Genomic DNA, 17,455 nt, shown 5'->3' with positions numbered 1-17,455 from the left:
AACTGTGGTGGCTGTGATGATGTGATGAATGTCATGCTAAGTTAAGCAATTTAGATGGAAAGAAATTTGTACTCTGGAAAAGTGATGTTACCGATGGCCCAGGTATTGCACCTCCACACCCCAGGAGGTCACTCTCGCCATAGTTCTAGTTCTAGCACACCTGTGTTCTATTGCTCATTACTCTGTGTAATAATAGGCGTCGCACCTGGCTCCTGGTGCTATGTCTGATTAGGTTATCTTTGCGGTTTGAGGTATTTTGTGGCTCTTGTCTTGTCTGGTGATTATATATTTTTTACCTTAATTTGTGGAATTTCTCTGACTGCTTTTGTCTGTCTGGACTTTGTTATTTTTGTAAATAAAACCTGCTTTTGGATCCTTACATTGGCCTTGTGTGACAAGTGTACTCTAAATTACTACTGTTTGTTGGTGTAAATTATTGTGCTCTAGTTGTAGTGATGTGTGTGGATTTTACTGTATTTTCCATATCTGTAGTTTTAGCTTGTTGGCTTTGTTTTATGATAATGGAAACTGTGTATTTCATTATGTGTAAACTTTATTAGCCAGTGTATGCTTGTACTAGGTTTTACCACTCTTTAAACGAAGTAACATAAACATATTGCGATTTATGTACTTTGGGATTGTACCAGGTGTCCCGTCGATCGATGCGTGCTTCCTAAAGGCACAGGGCATGCGCTGAAATACACTTTTTGATTATTTCTCGTGTTTTTTTGTGCATTGAACAACCTGGACCCACTGTCATTGCACGAAAGTGTAATTGGAAATTAATAATAATAAATACAACAATTATTATTATTATAAAAAATATATACAAAAGCAGTTTGTAATGAATTCTCACTGCCACAACTGTATACTGTACAATGATGGTGATTTATGCTCTCCAAAGATTTACATAGACTTTCACTGAGAACATGCTCTTATGTGGTGCTTAAGTTAAATACACACTAGGGTAGCACGGTTTGACAGGGTAGCACAAATCGACAGAACTCCGGGAAAGGCCGCACATGCGTGCTTTAACATTTGGTCCACAAGGTGTCGCAATTTGGTCAGAAATGAGAGCTATTTAAGACACTCGTTGTAGCAGCTGAAGATTTAAACGGCTGCTTCAGGTGGGGGTACAGTATGTGTTTGTTGAAATTCTAATGCATCAGTTGAAATCAAAGATTAAAAGGTGGTGCTGAGGTGCTTCATTTAACTTTTACTGAACTTGTGTAATTTGTAGTTTGTTTATTCAAGCTCACATTCAAACCTCAGCTTTATTAGGTCGAGCTGCTTGGTTTTGATGTGGCCCTACAGCAGGAATGGGTGGGATTTCTCCACAACCCAGTTTCTGCACTGGTCATATTTGAGTTTAAGAGAATATAGGCTTCAGTTGTAATACTATTGTATACATTTGTTGAAAATCTAATGCATCACCTAAAAACAGTAGTGTGGTTTATTACAAAGACAAAATGTGGTGTTTGAGTGCTTCATTTTTTCACTTTTACTGAACTGTTAGCATGGAGATCTCAAGTTTGGGCTATATATTAAATCAAGCTGCTTGTTGTGTTGATGTAGTTCTACAGTATGACTGAGTGGGATTTCTCCAACTACATTCTGTACCATTAAGATTTGAGATGAGTGAATGCAGTCCAAAGATGCGCGGAGTGGAGGGGGAGGGGGGGGGGGTGTTTGGAGGTGATGGAAATGAAGGGGGCATCTGGCACAAAGTTCCACCATCGTGTCATGACTGGAATATGTATGCTGCTGTCTCAATTAAAGAGCAAGTGTGCGGGCGGGGAGGGAACAGAGGAGCGACTGTTGAGTGGGGCAGGACTCCGGCAGAAATGGTGGGAGTTGCAGAATGCTAAAGTCTCAGAGGGAAGAGCGACGCTAGTGATCCGGCTGCGTGGAAAAAACACGGCGATGCAAGACGAGCGCCAGACAGGCGCACAGGAGCGAGGGTACAAAACGCGGATGGCACGATTTTAGAGGTTTTAGCAATACTGATGAGAGTGGACAACCGCGCAGAGGATCACTGGCGATCAGGGTGAGTGTTAATCTGCAGCTGTGAGAACTTTCTGTTCTAACTTTATACATTAAACCCACACTCAAATAGAGAACTGCTCAAATAAGCCCTCAAGTAAAAGTAAAAAATAACTTTCAGCAACTTGAGTTAAAGTAAAATAACAGTTATGGAAACGAGAAAGTGCTAAATAAGATACAAAACTTCCTTTGAACCTCTTGGTTGGTTTTGAACCAACCAAGTACAACCAGCATCTGCCAGCATATCAGCTGAAGTGTATTTAAACACTTGTCTTCTCTTGTAGAGGGATCATAACTTTGAACTGAAATGATAAACATCAATGTCTGAGGAGGTGTGACCACTGACAAAGTATTGATTAGATGTAACACAACGCAGTTCAACACACCAAAAATCTGATGTGTACACACTGCCAAAGCTAATTTCATATGGGCTAAACTGGTGTTTGTTGGCCAAGGTGGTTGAACTTTTCTATTTTGAGATGCTGGTAAAGTAGAATGTTGCATTTGCATTTGATTATGCTCTGGCTTGGTAATGCCAGTGTGATCATGTTAGTTTTGATGTGCTTGGTTCTGGAGGGTCAACTAGCTTGGTCATGCTTGGCATACAGGTGGTCCAGCTTTCTTAGATTGATCCAGCCAAGTTAAAGTAGTTTCAGAAGATCTAAGTTAATCTTGGACAGTCATGATGAATGAAAAGTTGGTATTTAAGCTGGAAACATCCTGTTCTGGTAAGCCAACTGGTTACATTGGTAGAGCAGTTTGTCTGCTCCACCAGTCTAGCCAGGTTAGTCTGTTCTCATGTTTGTTTGTGTGAGTGTGTAATTGGTTAGCTGTTAAAAATAGATAAATATGACCATGCTTATTGTGCTGGTTAAAAAGTTTGATTGAGCTGCTCATATTGCTGGTCCTGTCATGTTGTTTTTGCTGGTGGTCATACTAGTCAGCCAGCTTTGTCATGCTGATTCTAGGAAACCAACTAAGCCACCAAGCTCAAGTGAAAAACATACCTGATGCTGGCTAAGAGCTTAGCTGGTCAACCAGCCTAGTTAAACTAGTTTCAAAAGATCTAAGTTAATCTTGGACATTCATGATGAATAAAAAGCTGGTATTTAAGCTGGAAACATCCTGTTCTGGTAAGCCAACTGGTAACATTGGTAGACCAGTTTGTCTGCTTGACCAGTCTAGCCAGGTTAGTCTGTTCTCATGTTTGTTTGTGTAAATATTGAATTGTTTAGCTGTTAAAAATGGATAAACATGACCAAGCTAATTATATTGGTTTAAAAGTTTGATCGAGCTGGTCATATTGCTGGTCCTGTCATCTTATTTTTTCTGGTGGTCATACTGGTCAGCCAGTTTTGTCATGCTGATTCTAGGAAACCAGCTAAGCGACCAAGCTCAAGTGAAAAACATACCCGATGCTGGCCAAGAGCTAAGCTGGTCGGCTAAGCTTGAGCTGCCCAGGCTGTTTTTCTTTAGCATGTTTTAGTGCATTTCTTTCCTCACATATTTCCACCAAACCCATTATGATGTTGCTTAGCTACTTTTGCCCAGACGTGCCAGATTTGATTTTGCCATATGCTATGGAAGCAAAAGAACCGCTACATTAACCTGTGGGATATGCTTGTATGGCCTATTGCATTTGATGTGCATGATAATTCTGCCAGAGTTGCCACTGTGGGTGGTAATGCCTTCTATGTCACATTCCCAGTACACATGTGGCACTGTGGATTGAGGAATGTTAAATATCCACATAACTTTGGAAAGGCATGTCTCATCTTTCTTACCCACTATCAGGCCTCGCTCAGATGCAGCTAATTTATGTCACCATGAGCGCTCGCACAAGATAACACCATGTAACATATATATGTGTGGTTGTTCTTACGCTATTCCTTGAGGTAACACTTAATGATTAATTTACGTACAACAACGAGTTTAGATGAGTGCAGCAAACATGTAACATGTTTTATTCTTTTAATTTTAACTCTACTTTGTGATGTGTGAAGGTGAAGCAAGCGTGTTTGAGTGTCTTCAGTGTCTTTATCACTTTATATTGCAGTCCCAGGGTCAACCCTGTGCAGCCAAGTGTTAGTATGGACGGTGATGATCAGCAGGACAGCCCTCACAGGTGCCCTTCAGACACACGGTAAAGCAATCTGTCTTTTCTCCCCCTCTTTCCCCCTCTGACAAAGCTAATGCAGGCTGTATTTTTCAGTGTATTGCATGTATGCATGCCCTTGAATATTGAATAGAGAAGGACAGAGGTGACATCGTTTGGCATGTGTATTGTAGCAGTCTGGAAAGCACAGCTTGACGCAATGTCTTGATGTTGTGTCTGCGTTTACTTTTCCAAAACCTACAGTTTCCAACCCAGTGACAGGCTTTCCACGCACAATTTATTCCATATGTTGTGAGGGAATGGTATTGCAATGACATAACTGATAAATGATGAAATAATAAGACATATCTAGTTTAATGGGTTATGGACTAATGGGCCAAAATGGAAAGAAAATACTACCAAGGAGATTCAGTTACTCTATTATAGGCTGCAAATTCCCTTCCCTTGTCTGGAACGCTGCAGACAGTTTCTTTCTTGGTTTCTTTCCCTGTCTCGCCCTGTGTCTGTCTATATCCCTCTATCTCTATCGCTCTGTTTCTTTCTTTATCTCTGTCTCTTTCACGCGGTGTCTCTATCATTTTATTTATTTCTATCTCTCTGTTTCTCTGTATTTTAATTGCTCTGTTTCTCTTGCTCTGTGTCTGTCTTTCTGTTCATGTCTTTAACTCTCTCTCTCATACTGTCTCTCTGTCTTTATCTCTCACTCTATTTCTTTCTTTCCCTTTATCTGTCCCTCTTTCTGTCTTTTCTCTGGCTATTGAGTTGATAGGGTTTTAAAAAGAAGCAGAAAGTGTGTGTGTGTGTGTGGATGAGTGTAATGACTCTCTGGTTGTGTTGTTGTTTATAAGACTTTCTAACTGTAATTAAAATCCCAGTTGTTGCAGGCCTTGACACAGCCTTTGACCTTTGCCTATTTCCTGCCTCACTGCAGAGCGACGGGAGATCGTGGGAAATGAACTGTAGGGACTGGAGGCAGGAATCACTGCATTATGTAGAATTCCCGTAATTCATGCTTATGTCCAGGAAATGAAGATTTAATTGCATTTGAGACGAAGTTCTAAGACATGCTTCTTATCTGATGGAAATCATGGTCTGTTCAGACTGAGATGGAACCAGTTGCACCAGTGTTTGTTTATGTATTTGTCAAATCAGGCAGCATAGATCATATCTTTAAAGTAACTGTTCCAATATGGTCACAGTGTGAAGCCAGTATTCTTTAGTGTGGATTAGCTGTACTGGGGACGTATTGTCAAACAGGCAAGAGTAGAGGTTTCTACTTGAGCTGCTGACTTTTCTGGCATTTTACTGTCAGATCTCATCTTTATAAACTTATGAGTTGAGAGTTGGAAATTTGTGCTCAGGTTCAGCATGCTGAGTATGATGTCAGCTGTCAGCAGTCCAATAGCTCGAAGCGTTTTCTCTGAAATGTGGGAGAGGCTCTCCAACTGCCATGACTCCTTTTACGTTGCTAATCTAGAAATACTAGAAATACTCATCTTATTTACATTTTGTTTTGTCTTTACTTAAATTTATGAGGTGACAGACCAGACCTGTCATTACCAGACATCCCAAGTTGCAAAAGTTGGTTTCAGGGAGGTTTCACAGAATATTACTTTCACAGAATATAAAGCCAAAATGTTTCATGCTTTGTCTGGTCAACCTTATTTCATATGTTAAACTAAATACATTCCTGCATTGCAGCCCTGCAACAAGAGGTTGGGATGGGGGCAATTTGGGCTAAAAAACAACTAAAAAGTGATGTGTTGATAGTAATCATGACTTAGTATAAAAGCAGGGTTTTTGAATAGCATCAATGGCCAGAGGATCTTCAGTTTGTAACAAATGTGTGAGGAGAAATATGAACAAACTATGTTTATCGATGAAGATTACAAGGGATTTGCATATTTAAAAAAATTCAGTGCATAATATAATTAAACCGTTCAAAGGAATCAGGAAGAATTTCAGGGTGTAAAGGTCAAGAGTGTAAGACTAAAATCAAAACTTGTGATCTTCGATCCCTTACACAGCACTGCATCTAGAACAGTCATTCAGCAATAGCTGATAGAACAACATGGTCAAGGTATTATTTGGGTAAATTGTTGTCAAGCACTACAATAGAGAGTTTCATTTACAAATATCACTTAAATCTTTGCTGTGCAAAACAGAAACCTTATGTTAACTATGTCCAAAAGGGTACCATCCGGACTGTTATCAGTAAAGCTTAAAAGCTTAAAGCTTAAATTAATCACTCCAGTGCTTCACCTTAGTGCCAAAATGACTTCTGCATGTTGCAAGAAAGAATGGCAATAATCCAAAGTTGTAAATGCTTTACTTTCTAAACCTTTTTGGGATGTGTTTCAGGCCTGAAAGACAGGATGGTTGTATATTAACAAATGAAATTAAGAGAGAAGACAAACATTAAATGTCTTGGGTTCATTCTGTCTGCAGTGGAAATTAAATGTAAAATCCACTGCCCTTTTTTACATGCATTTTCCATACTGTCCAAACTTTTCTGAATTGGGATTGTATTTCTCTCCCTCCACTCTTTCAATTGGATTTAATTAGATCCGTAAAAGCGAGAAGGAGAATTTAGAGCTTTGCTTAAGCGCTTCACACAAGCTGCCTGCTTTTCCTCTCAGAAATATTTGATGTTTACTGCCAGGGGCTTTTAGTGGGAGAAAGGGGTTTTGTAATACAACATGAGCCTTAATTGCAGGGAGATGATTGTGTAATGTGGGTGCAGGGCTTTGGTTTGTCTGGCAGTGGTCTGCCCAGCCCTGGTTGTGGTGAAACTGTGTGTGTGGAAATCCAAACAGGGCTCCCCATGAGCTGCCTTATTCATACAGCTGAATATGCACCCTGCTTTACCACACAAACGCTGAAGCTGCTCCTTCAGGGCTACATTTTCTAAAGTCGAGATGACTGATGATAAATAACTACTCTGTTACTGCTTATGGAAGATCAAACTTCAGATCAAGGCACAGACGAATAGGCTTGGTAATAAAATGAATAGGTTCAGTATTTTGCACTGCTGGAACTGGCATTCTCTCTTTCGACAGCTGCCCTAGGAATGTGCCGCTGAGAGGGCCAGCGTGTGGATTTTATATTCACCTATGATGTCATTTATACTTCTGCTCATAGATCCAGAAGATCACCATGGTCACCTTCATCTACAGTTCATGCTTTTTACTGCATGTCTTTGCAGATGTTTCCATTCTTTCCCTCTCATGAACGCACACACGCAGTGTATAGGCACAGCTGTTTTATCTAACGCACTAATGAGAGATATACACGGGATGAGGTAAATACAAGGGAAAATTAGGGGTGTAACAATTTACAATACATTAAAAAAAGGTTGTGTTGAAATACGAAGTATCATCGCCAATATGACCATCTGTCTCTGCCAGGTGTCTTTCATTTAGCCTCTTTTACTGCTAATGATCAAAACACGGCAACTGATTGCATCATATCAGAGCAAAGTAGGAAGAGACGGGGGAGGGGTCCATTCTATGCATGCAGTCACATTTAATGACAGTGTTTTCTGTTTCTAGGGGATTTCAGGGTTTGTTTATGGCTTATTTTATATGGATGGCACAGCAGTCACTGCTAAGGTTCTGTTTGAAGACTTCTATTAGAAGGCTACTTAGTGGGGTTTGGAGTGGCCCGGTGGACTAAGGCACTGCCACTATGATCGGGAGATTGCTGGTTTGAATCCTGTTCATGTAACTTGCCATCAGTTACCAGAGCCCTGGAAGAGTAAAGTCGGCCTTGTTCTCTCTTGGTGGGTAGATGGTTCCCTCTCCCCACATCACTCCAAAGGGTGATGTCGCTTAGCACAAGGCATCTGTGAGCTGATGTATCGGAACCAAGTCGCTGCGTTTTGTAATGCTGCTGATGTAATGCTACAGCAGCAGTTTACATATATCAGAGGAGGCATGTGCTAGTGTTCACTCTCCTGGTGTTGGAGCATTACTATTGATAGGGGGAGTCCAAATGGTTGGGTTGTGTAAATGGCCATGTAAATTGGGGAGAAAATGGGATAAAAATAAAAAAGAATAGAAAAGAAAGCTACTAAGCAAGTATGCAGTAACATTGAATAATTAATCAATTATATAGATAACAATAATTATAAGTGAAAGTCTTGGATCTGATCTCTCTGCAACCAGGCAGAACCAAAGACTAAAGGACACTGAATACACAGCACTCCACACCTCACAACAATGACTGAAGTATCCGTGCTTCTATGGATATTTTTTTTATATGGAAAACGTTTAGGTAAAGAAAGCTGACTAGATTATTTGTATTTGTATCTAATAAATCTATCTAATATGTTATGTAACAAATTGTATCTAATAAGTTCAGCTTGTTTATTTGTTTCTCCTCATTAGTCATTCATCCACAAGGGAGTTTCTTTTAAGCAAGACGAGGCATTGTACAAAGCTGAGCCAGTCTTCTCCCAGTGAAAAGTTTCTTCTACATACTGTATTTCTTGAATTGCATGGAAATTTCAAGTGATTCAGTGTTCATTTTTGTGGTTTAGTTAGTTTAGATTGATTGATTTATTTTAATGTAATAATAAACAACGCTGTTCTTGAATGCTGAGGAATTTAACCAATGCTCTGAGTGCACCTGCATTAAAAATAATGTTTTAAATTTTTTGGAGGGCTATACAGCGCATTCTGCGTTCAAAAGTAGCCATGTAGTCATGTAGAGTATATTGTCACTGTCCAATGAAAAACAATGTCTTCATTATATAATTTGAACACACAAAATGTCCTTTACACTTTGCCAAAATTTCTTGATGAATGGACCAAAATTACTTAGAAATAAACTCTTTTTACATTTACTTTCTTTGAAAGTCTAGAAGCAACTGTAAAGCTGCTGTTTTAGAGACTTGTTTTTCATGGGACAGCGTCAATATCCACTGCAAATTGCCAGGACTAATAGACGTTGGCCTTTGGTTTGGGTCAGAAATGTAAAAAAAAATGAGGGGAAAAATGTCTGCAGTAATGCTGATGTCTACTAGCCTATTAATGGAATTTTTGTTTAGTTCTTAATTGCCAACCACAACTGTAATAATAACAATGGCAATAATTAGAATGTGTACAATAAAAACATTATAAAATATTATTATCTTAATCTATAGCCAAATCTATTATCTTAACCTAACTTATCCTACACATTAATCCAAACCTGTACCCAATATAAATTTACACCTATATCAAACTTAACCTCAGTGACCCAGCCTGAGTTAACCGTAGTGGGATGAGCTATAAACCTTTCATAAACAGAAGGTTTTTTTTCCAATAATCTCAATTCTGGTGGGTTGCGTTTGTGTGTATATGCCTCAACAGCGCTACCAGTGGACAGGAGAAAAAGTGACCAAATGCATTTTATTTTTTTAAATGATCATTTCTGTTTGAGATCATGTCGACCCAGAGGTGCAGCTATTAAATTAGAGCTCTCACAAATCAATAATTAAATCTCTAAAGTAAAGAATTAAAAGAATTAAATTATAACTTTATCTCAGAATGGAACAGTTTAGTTCAGCAGGAAAATGTGTGTAAGCGTAATACCCATAGGGAAATTGCATATTTACTTCCACAGTCACACACGCCCTAGCAAACACAAACACAGACATGAATTTGTGCATCAACTAAATAGCTTAGTATCTTTTTAAATTCAGCAACATGGTGCAGTTTGTCCCTTGTGAAAAGGAAGTATACTTAAGAGCATTAAAAGTATGCTCATATTAGGAAAATAATAATAGAACAACAATAAAACTTTTTCAATTTAATATACTTTTTCTGTATTTTCATAAAATGGATTTTAAGCAATATGCTTTAAATTATATGTTGTGTTGATAGACAAATATATTGTGGCATTAAATACTGCTTAAAGTGCACTTTAGTGCAGTGTTTTCCCAGTAGCATTAAGGTGTACACAATATGTGCATCAATACTCAAAGTATTGTACAATTTACAATATTTACAATACACTTCAAGTGTATAAAAAAGGTGTTTTAAAAAAACATGTACTTAAATCTACTTAGTTGTACGAAGTTGTACAAAAAAGCACCCAAAAGAACAATTTAATACTTTTATGTTGTGTTTAAATATTGTCTGATTACAACTTGTCATAAGTTGTTTTAAAGTAGTACATTAAGTATGTATTTAAGTATAATATAATATTTAATATAATATTAAAAAGTATGTACTTTTGCATGTTAAGTATACAGTTATTTTAGAAAATATACTTAATACACTTTTTGTTTTTGCTTTGCCAGAGAAAATGTAGCTGAGGTTTATGAAATATATCTGTTTTATTTACTCATGAGTTGTTGGGGAGCTCATGAATAATGCTCCTCCAGAGCTCTGCTGCATAATGCTTACTGTGTCTGCATCAGTCATACATCCACTGTACATACCATACGTCATGATTCTCCCACATACCCCACACACACAAACACCCCTCCCTCCCTCCCTGTCTCATTCTTTCAGCAGACACATTTTCAGCAGAGTCTTTTACTGTTTTGCTGAAGTCTGACAGAAAACATTTTTGGGACCAAAAGACAGTATAGAGTAAGTCTCCTGTGTGTGAGTGGCTCCTATTCAACACTATTCAGTGTGATGGTCCTGTCTGAGCGGTCCAGGCTCTTTCATTGTGAATGATTTCTGCGTCAGAAGCCAGGAGCAGTGTGTGGCAGGACTCCAGGGAACAGAGGGAAGATGGGGTGACTGTACTGGGTGAATGGGGTGTCTATGGAGAGAGAGAAAGGAGTGTTTTGGGGGGCACAGTGGGGTGTATTCAGTGAGAAAGGTGAAGGTTAAGAGCTAGGAATGTACCAATCTGAGCTGATCCAGATACAAACCCAATACTCCATTAAAAATGTATGTTTTTTTTAGTCGAAGGTAAAGTTATATACAGTTTGACACTGTATTGTCTGTTGTTATGGTCAAAAGTATTAAAATGTGCTTATTCATTTTTTATTAAAAAAAAACGTATTTTATTTAATTGTTTTTCCATTTTCTCCCCAATTTACCTGGCCAATTACCCAACCCACTGACTAGGACTCCCCTATCACTAGTGATGCCCCAACACCAGCAGGGTGAAGACAAGCACATGCCTCCTCCAATACATGTGAATTCAGCCACCACCTCTTTTTGAAAACCTGCTGATGCCGCAGTACAGATTAACATCAAAGTGCCCTCGGAGGAAAGCGCAGCGACTCAGTTCCAATACATCAGCTCACAGGCGCCTTGTGCTGCGGACATCACCCTTTGGAGTGATGTGAGGAGAGAGCGCCATCTACCCACCCAGAGAGAACAAGACCAATTGTGCTCCCTGAGGGTTTCACAAGTTGTGCTGCCATTATGATCAGGAGATCGCCGGTTCGAATCCTGTTCATGTAGCTTGCCATCAGCTACCGTAACCAATTGTGTTGCATTTATCAACACAATTGTTAGTACTGTAAGTACAGGAAGTTGGATGATCACCTCATTTCATCCTAAAATCCTTTACTCATCATCTTTCCTCTAGAGAACACAGTTTCAGTTCTTTACAGCTTAGTGTTGGGGCTTTTTACCACTATAGCCCATAAAACTAGCATTAGGCATGGTGCCAATAATTTAGTTTTAACTTTATCTCCTACAGAGAGTTTTAGTCTATTGGCAATACTTGTTTATAGGGACCAGACTTTGCTGTATGCTGCATGTATGCACTTAACCTCAAAATCGCTATTCGCATTCGTTTAAAAGTGCGTCCACAAACATTTAGTCTCAGTAATCGCAGCCCAAAAAAATTATAAAAGCATACAGAAGCTATTTTCATGATAAATGCATGTAAAACTCTTCGGACTGTACAGGCATGCTTAGAAATACACAGTATTACCAAGAAGATGGGTGACCACACTGTAACCCTATCCACCCTGAAGCTTGTGCTTTTACAGCTAATGAACACACAGACATGAAACAGGGCCCTAAAAACACATGGGCGTGCATGAACTTCAGATAAAGCACTGACAGGAGCATATATTTTCATAGATAATATGTCATATACATGTTTATTTTGAGCCCTGACACCTTTTAGTAGGAGTCTATTTAAGTCTGAAATAAAAATAGATTAAATAGATTTCTCATTCCACCTTAAATAGTGCTGCAGATACATTCAGACACATTCAGACAATTGTTTGCTAAGTGTGTATGAATATGCTGGATGTTGCAGTCACATTAAACGTGACTGAAACAGGTCTGATGTGACTGATACAGTGTGTCCCCTGCTGAAAAATCCAGCTCAAGATCTGGTTTCTGGTGGTGTTCGACAAGCTGGTCAGGCAAAAACATACCTTATGCTGTTTAGCAAGCTACAGGTGCATCTAAAAAATTTGAATATCATTACAAAAATTTCAGTAATTCTGTTCAAAATGTGAAACTCATTATATAGATGTATTACACACAGAGTGATCTATTTTTAGCGTTTATTTCTTTTATTGTTGATGATTATGACTTACAACTAATGAAAACCCAAAAAATCAGTGTCTCAGAAACTTAGGATATTATATAAGACCAATTGGTGCTTTTGGTAGTGTGGGCAGTGTGCCACATCCTGCTGGAAAATGAAATCTGCATCTCCATAAAGGTTGTCAGCAGAGGGAAGCATGAAGTGAGGTAAAATCTCCTGGTAGAAGCTGCGCTGACTTTGGAGTTGATATAACACAGCAGATGATATGAAATGTTACATTTCATTTGAAAATCAAGGAACCAAAATCCAAAATGAAAGGAGAGTGGAGAGACACACAGTCCAAGCTGCTTGAGTTCTAGTGTAAAGTTTCCACAATCAGTGATGGTTTTAACATGTAGTTAACCAGTTCTTAACCAGTATAGTTTTTTTTTTTTTCATTTGATTTTGGCTATGCTGGTCATGCTCTAATAAATCATATTTCCATTGTTCCACTGATCTCTGGTCATCACCATTAGCAGAAATGAGGCAACGATGGCAATCACTGTATTCAAAAGCCAATGAATTCTGTATTCTGACCAATACAGCTCAGTAACTCCAAGATGGCAATCAAATCTATGTAACTCAGGAGCTGACTACTGAGTGGAAAAGGATCTTGTGGCAGCAGCTGTTCAAATTAAAGCTGAAGTGAAGAGTCCTTAATAAGTCCACGTATTGCTTGTAAAACACATCTATTTCTGTAGCCTTTGTTTTAAATTAAAACTAAGCAGCGCTTGCAGCTCCCGTACCGACCATAACTAAGAAACAGTACTGAGTGTGGATCAGCCATGTCTGTTTCCATTAAAGTGCCTTTGTTTGGCAGTTTGAAGTCAAAATGCAGCACATTGTGTTGGAGAAGGCACTGTGCAGTGGGTTCATGGGAGGGCAGCAGCTACTGATGATGCTATGGGTGAAGTCAGCGCAAGTGTGAGTTCTTTGCGTGTGATGTATTTTTTTGGCAGCGCTACAAGAAACCATGATCTATCGCTGTTTTTTATCTGTCCAGCCGGCTTGAGAGCAAGACACATGCATGCCAGGCCGCATATTCCCCTCCTCACATCATGCAGACACCGTTTTCCCTGAAATAGACTCACACACAAATATGCTAACAATACTCTTTTTACTTTCATTAATAAATAAATATATACACCCATTTAAACATGCACAAACATGCAGACATGAATTAGCAAAATATGTTTGCTCTGGCTACAGGATGTCATGGAAATTAAACAGGTTACACTTATCCAAACACTGTTTAGTCTGTTCCAACGTTCAGTGCTGAATTCGCTAGCAAATAGTTGTCCAATTCCATTTAGATGTGAACGGAATCCAAATCCAGTGTCTGTCTCTGTATTAAAATGATAAAGTTTTGATTTCAGTTCATTCTAGTGGTGGAATGAATCAAAACAGCAAAGCAGATAGTTAGAAATGAATAATCCATATTAATCTAATCTGATTCCTGTTTGTAAGTGGATGTTCAATTGTTCTATGTTCATTTATCTATGTACATCACTAGTTAAAATGTACATATTATTTAAAAACACAAAAGTAATGGCATCACACATAGTGAGGTTAAATTGAGAACACTGCATAACTGAAGTTGTTTAAGCTTACTTTATATAACATTTTTGCAAAGTTTAGCGAAAAATGTCCTGTATTGCATTTTTATTTTAAAGAAAAAATACTGCCAAGGCAGTGTCCTCTGTAGTCATGAAAACATAGAAAATATTCCTCACTCCTTTATACAGTACGACATATATACTGGTGGTACACAAACCATTTAAGCCTTAGGAACAAAAATATGATGATTAACCATTTCTGATACTACTTCTACTACTACTAGTAGTGCTGCTGCTACTTCTACTACTAATAATAATATTAATGATAATGATACATTTTAATTTAAATAATTAATATGAAAATATATATAAATTAACTATGCTTAAAATAACAAAGAAACATTTGCAATATAGAAGTAGAGGGTTTCATAAAAAAAAGAGACAAAAGTTTAGTTTTTGGATTGCAAAGAATCCACAAGTTGAAGCGATAGTTTGCATATTTGCTAAAAGTAGGAAGTCCTGTGGATGAAAGACAGAAATATGGGGTGTCAAGTAACCTGCCAGAAGAGGTATGTAGTGTTCCTAAGGGAGTGTGATCATGAAGAAGACTAGGGAGACACAAGCTGCCTTAAATGTGAGTAATAAAATTGTGTAGCTCTACTGGAAATCAATTTAAAGGATTGACAGTAATAATCAATTATCAATGCTGGGGGCTTTATACCCCTTTATACTGTCTTGTACCCAGCACTGCTTCATGGAGAGTACTCTGCTATTAGTAATACTTCTCTTCAGGGTGAATTTGCACATCTGTATTAGCAAAAAGTGCAACTTATAATACTGAAGTGCATTCGTTAGAAGAAGTGTCCACAAACATTTGGATATATAGTGAATTTTTGTGCTTGTCAATCAACAATTGTATTTTCTCACCTGTAGTTTTCCAAACCAAGATAATCACGGATTTGAACTAGTTCTGATCTGGGGGGAAATGTGAGATTTGAATACTTTGGGAGAGTGCATTTTAATAGCTGCCTTTTCAGAGCAAAGAGCAGTGGGGACAGCCCTTCTTAGCAGAGTATGGATCTATTGGCTGCTCTCTGACTTGGTTTTTGGAAGCTACTAGGCATGTGATCTCCTACTAGCTGGTGTGTCTTAGGCAAATATCTCTGCACAGACAATGCATCTTTGTCTCTGAAGAAAGGATGCTGTGTAATGGCATAATTATGACTCCAGGGGAAATGCTGTTTGCTGCACTCACTTCTATGTAAATGTTGGCTCTTCACTCACATCCTTCTCGCTCACATGGGGCTGCACACCTCCGCAGACGGACAGGCTCAGCTGGTGGAAGTGGATTTGATGTTGTCTGGAGCTGTTGGTGCTCCTAATTCCTGCTTGCTTATCTTATAAATAGTACATGATATTCTTGTAAACTTGTGATTGGAACCAGCTCCACTTTGCCTCCTTATCTAAATGCTTGGCAGATGTTGTGACCAGCATTCGGAGAAACGGGTATGTGAGTGTGTGTGTGTCCCTGAGAGAGGGAAGACGGGGTTTAGAAGATGGCCTTGGCTAGCTGCATCAGTATATGTGTATGTGCTGCTGGGAATTTTGTGCTCAGGATGTTTTGGGCCCAGGAGAAATTGTGGGTGAATTGCAGGGTGGGCGTTCATCAGGGAGTATGCTGACCTTCTCTTTGACCTGTGCAGAACGCAGCCATTTTTCGTGGATCACCCATGGTGCTGCTATTCCCCTTACGCTGACTGTATAACTCTGCTGAACTCCATTTAGTTTGTAACCTTTGTGTTGGAAAAGCATCAGCGTTTAATGTAAATGTACTGTGGCTCTGTAAAACCTGATGACCTTCCATCTCAACGTCATTATGGTTAATGCTTTCCCCACGTTTTTGCTGTGGTATTTAGAGGCTGGAATGGAGCGATTTGTATCACAGAACTGTTTTAAGAATGAAGATAAGCGTGAGTGTCTCGAGATCTCTTTGAGATGGTTATCTAGCCTCTGTAGGAGAGTGAGAAAGCACTGGCAGGAGGCTCTGGGGTCAGCTGAGGGGTGCAGTGTGGGGAAAAAACATTTTGTTTTGCTTGAAATAATGGGGGATGCACAGAGGAAATGGGGAGTTCACATACAGAATGACTCCCCTGCAGTTTCTCTCTCTCTTTCTCTCTTTCTCTTGCTCTCTCACTTTCTCTCTCTCTCTGGAATAATGGCCTTCCCAGGCCTTCTTGCAGGCTGTGTTTACTGTTAGCGACCTCTCTTACCATATTACCAGCTGTGGCCCTGGCTCTGGGCTTTGTCGTTCCACAGGGAATACCCCTCTCTTCACCTCCTCACTGCCGCCCGTCAAACATCCTCCCCTATAACAACCCTTTCCGAAGCCCCAAACTCCGCCCACTAACCTCAATGCACTGAAACACGCTTTATCATCTCTTTTTTTTTTCTTCTCACCCCTCATCAAACAGCTCACTCCAAATGCAGCAGTACATTTAAAGGCCAGGAGAATGACATTTGTAGTCGTGCTGTTGATTTAACACACAGCTCTGTTTTGCAACCTCAGTTAGCATAATGCTTTCATTCATGGCTGTCACACCTTCTAAGCGGTTCTGTGGAGAGATCCTGTCAGCGGAGTGCGTTTTTAGCATTCCCCCTGTTTTTATAAGGGCAAAGACCTGGCAAGACCAACAGGGCAGAGAGGATGGAAAAAAAGGAACAACAAAAAAAACCCTTTCACTATGTAGCTATGCTGTGTGCGAGAGCCACGGCTGTGATCTCAAGGTCACCTCTTCCTGCCTTTATGCTGCTACAGTAGAATGCAGCTCGCTGAATAAAACTTTCCACAGTGCAAACAATGATTCAGACATTCAAATATCCCTCTTTGTAAAGTTTGTTAAATAAATGGAGATTTTTTTCTGTATGCTTCAGTGAGATTATAGGTCATGTTTGAACACGTGGGCAGTACGTGACTCTTTCAGATCTTTTCAATCTCCTTTTAGAGGATAAGAGTGGAATTTTTGGAATTATCCTAATCAATTATTTCTGTAGACAGCAGTACCTTGCTGTTCATCACTTTAGGTTTTCTCTTTAAAGATTTTGATTTCTTCAAGTAATATATATTAATACATTTATTGGCATATTGATGAGATATTACTAACTGTATGTACATAATAATTTAATAGACATTTGACACTGTTTATTTTAGCAAATAATGCAACTTACCATAAGTTACTTTTGA

General features: G+C 39.0%; 1 protein-coding gene across 5 annotated transcripts in view; it reads left to right on the top strand.

Moving 5' to 3' along the window:
* The first annotated feature begins 1,802 nt into the window (after positions 1–1,802).
* Positions 1,803–17,455, top strand: part of cobll1b (cordon-bleu WH2 repeat protein-like 1b) — a 53,220-nt gene continuing 37,567 nt past the window's right edge. For 3 of the 5 annotated variants that reach the window (XM_022680042.2, XM_022680041.2, XM_007261038.4), the window contains exons 1-2: positions 1,803–2,047; positions 4,100–4,186. In XM_022680042.2, coding sequence (XP_022535763.2) covers positions 2,007–2,047; positions 4,100–4,186 — 128 coding nt within the window. In that variant the 5' untranslated portion in view covers positions 1,803–2,006. The remainder of the gene's footprint in view (positions 2,048–4,099; positions 4,187–17,455) is intronic. The other 2 variants (XM_015608787.3, XM_007261037.4) reach the window with 1 other exon arrangement.

Source organism: Astyanax mexicanus, chromosome 11, assembly GCF_023375975.1.
Source record: "Astyanax mexicanus isolate ESR-SI-001 chromosome 11, AstMex3_surface, whole genome shotgun sequence".
Taxonomy (NCBI): Eukaryota; Metazoa; Chordata; class Actinopteri; order Characiformes; family Acestrorhamphidae; genus Astyanax; species Astyanax mexicanus.
This window is presented reverse-complemented; position numbering and strand designations above follow the sequence as displayed.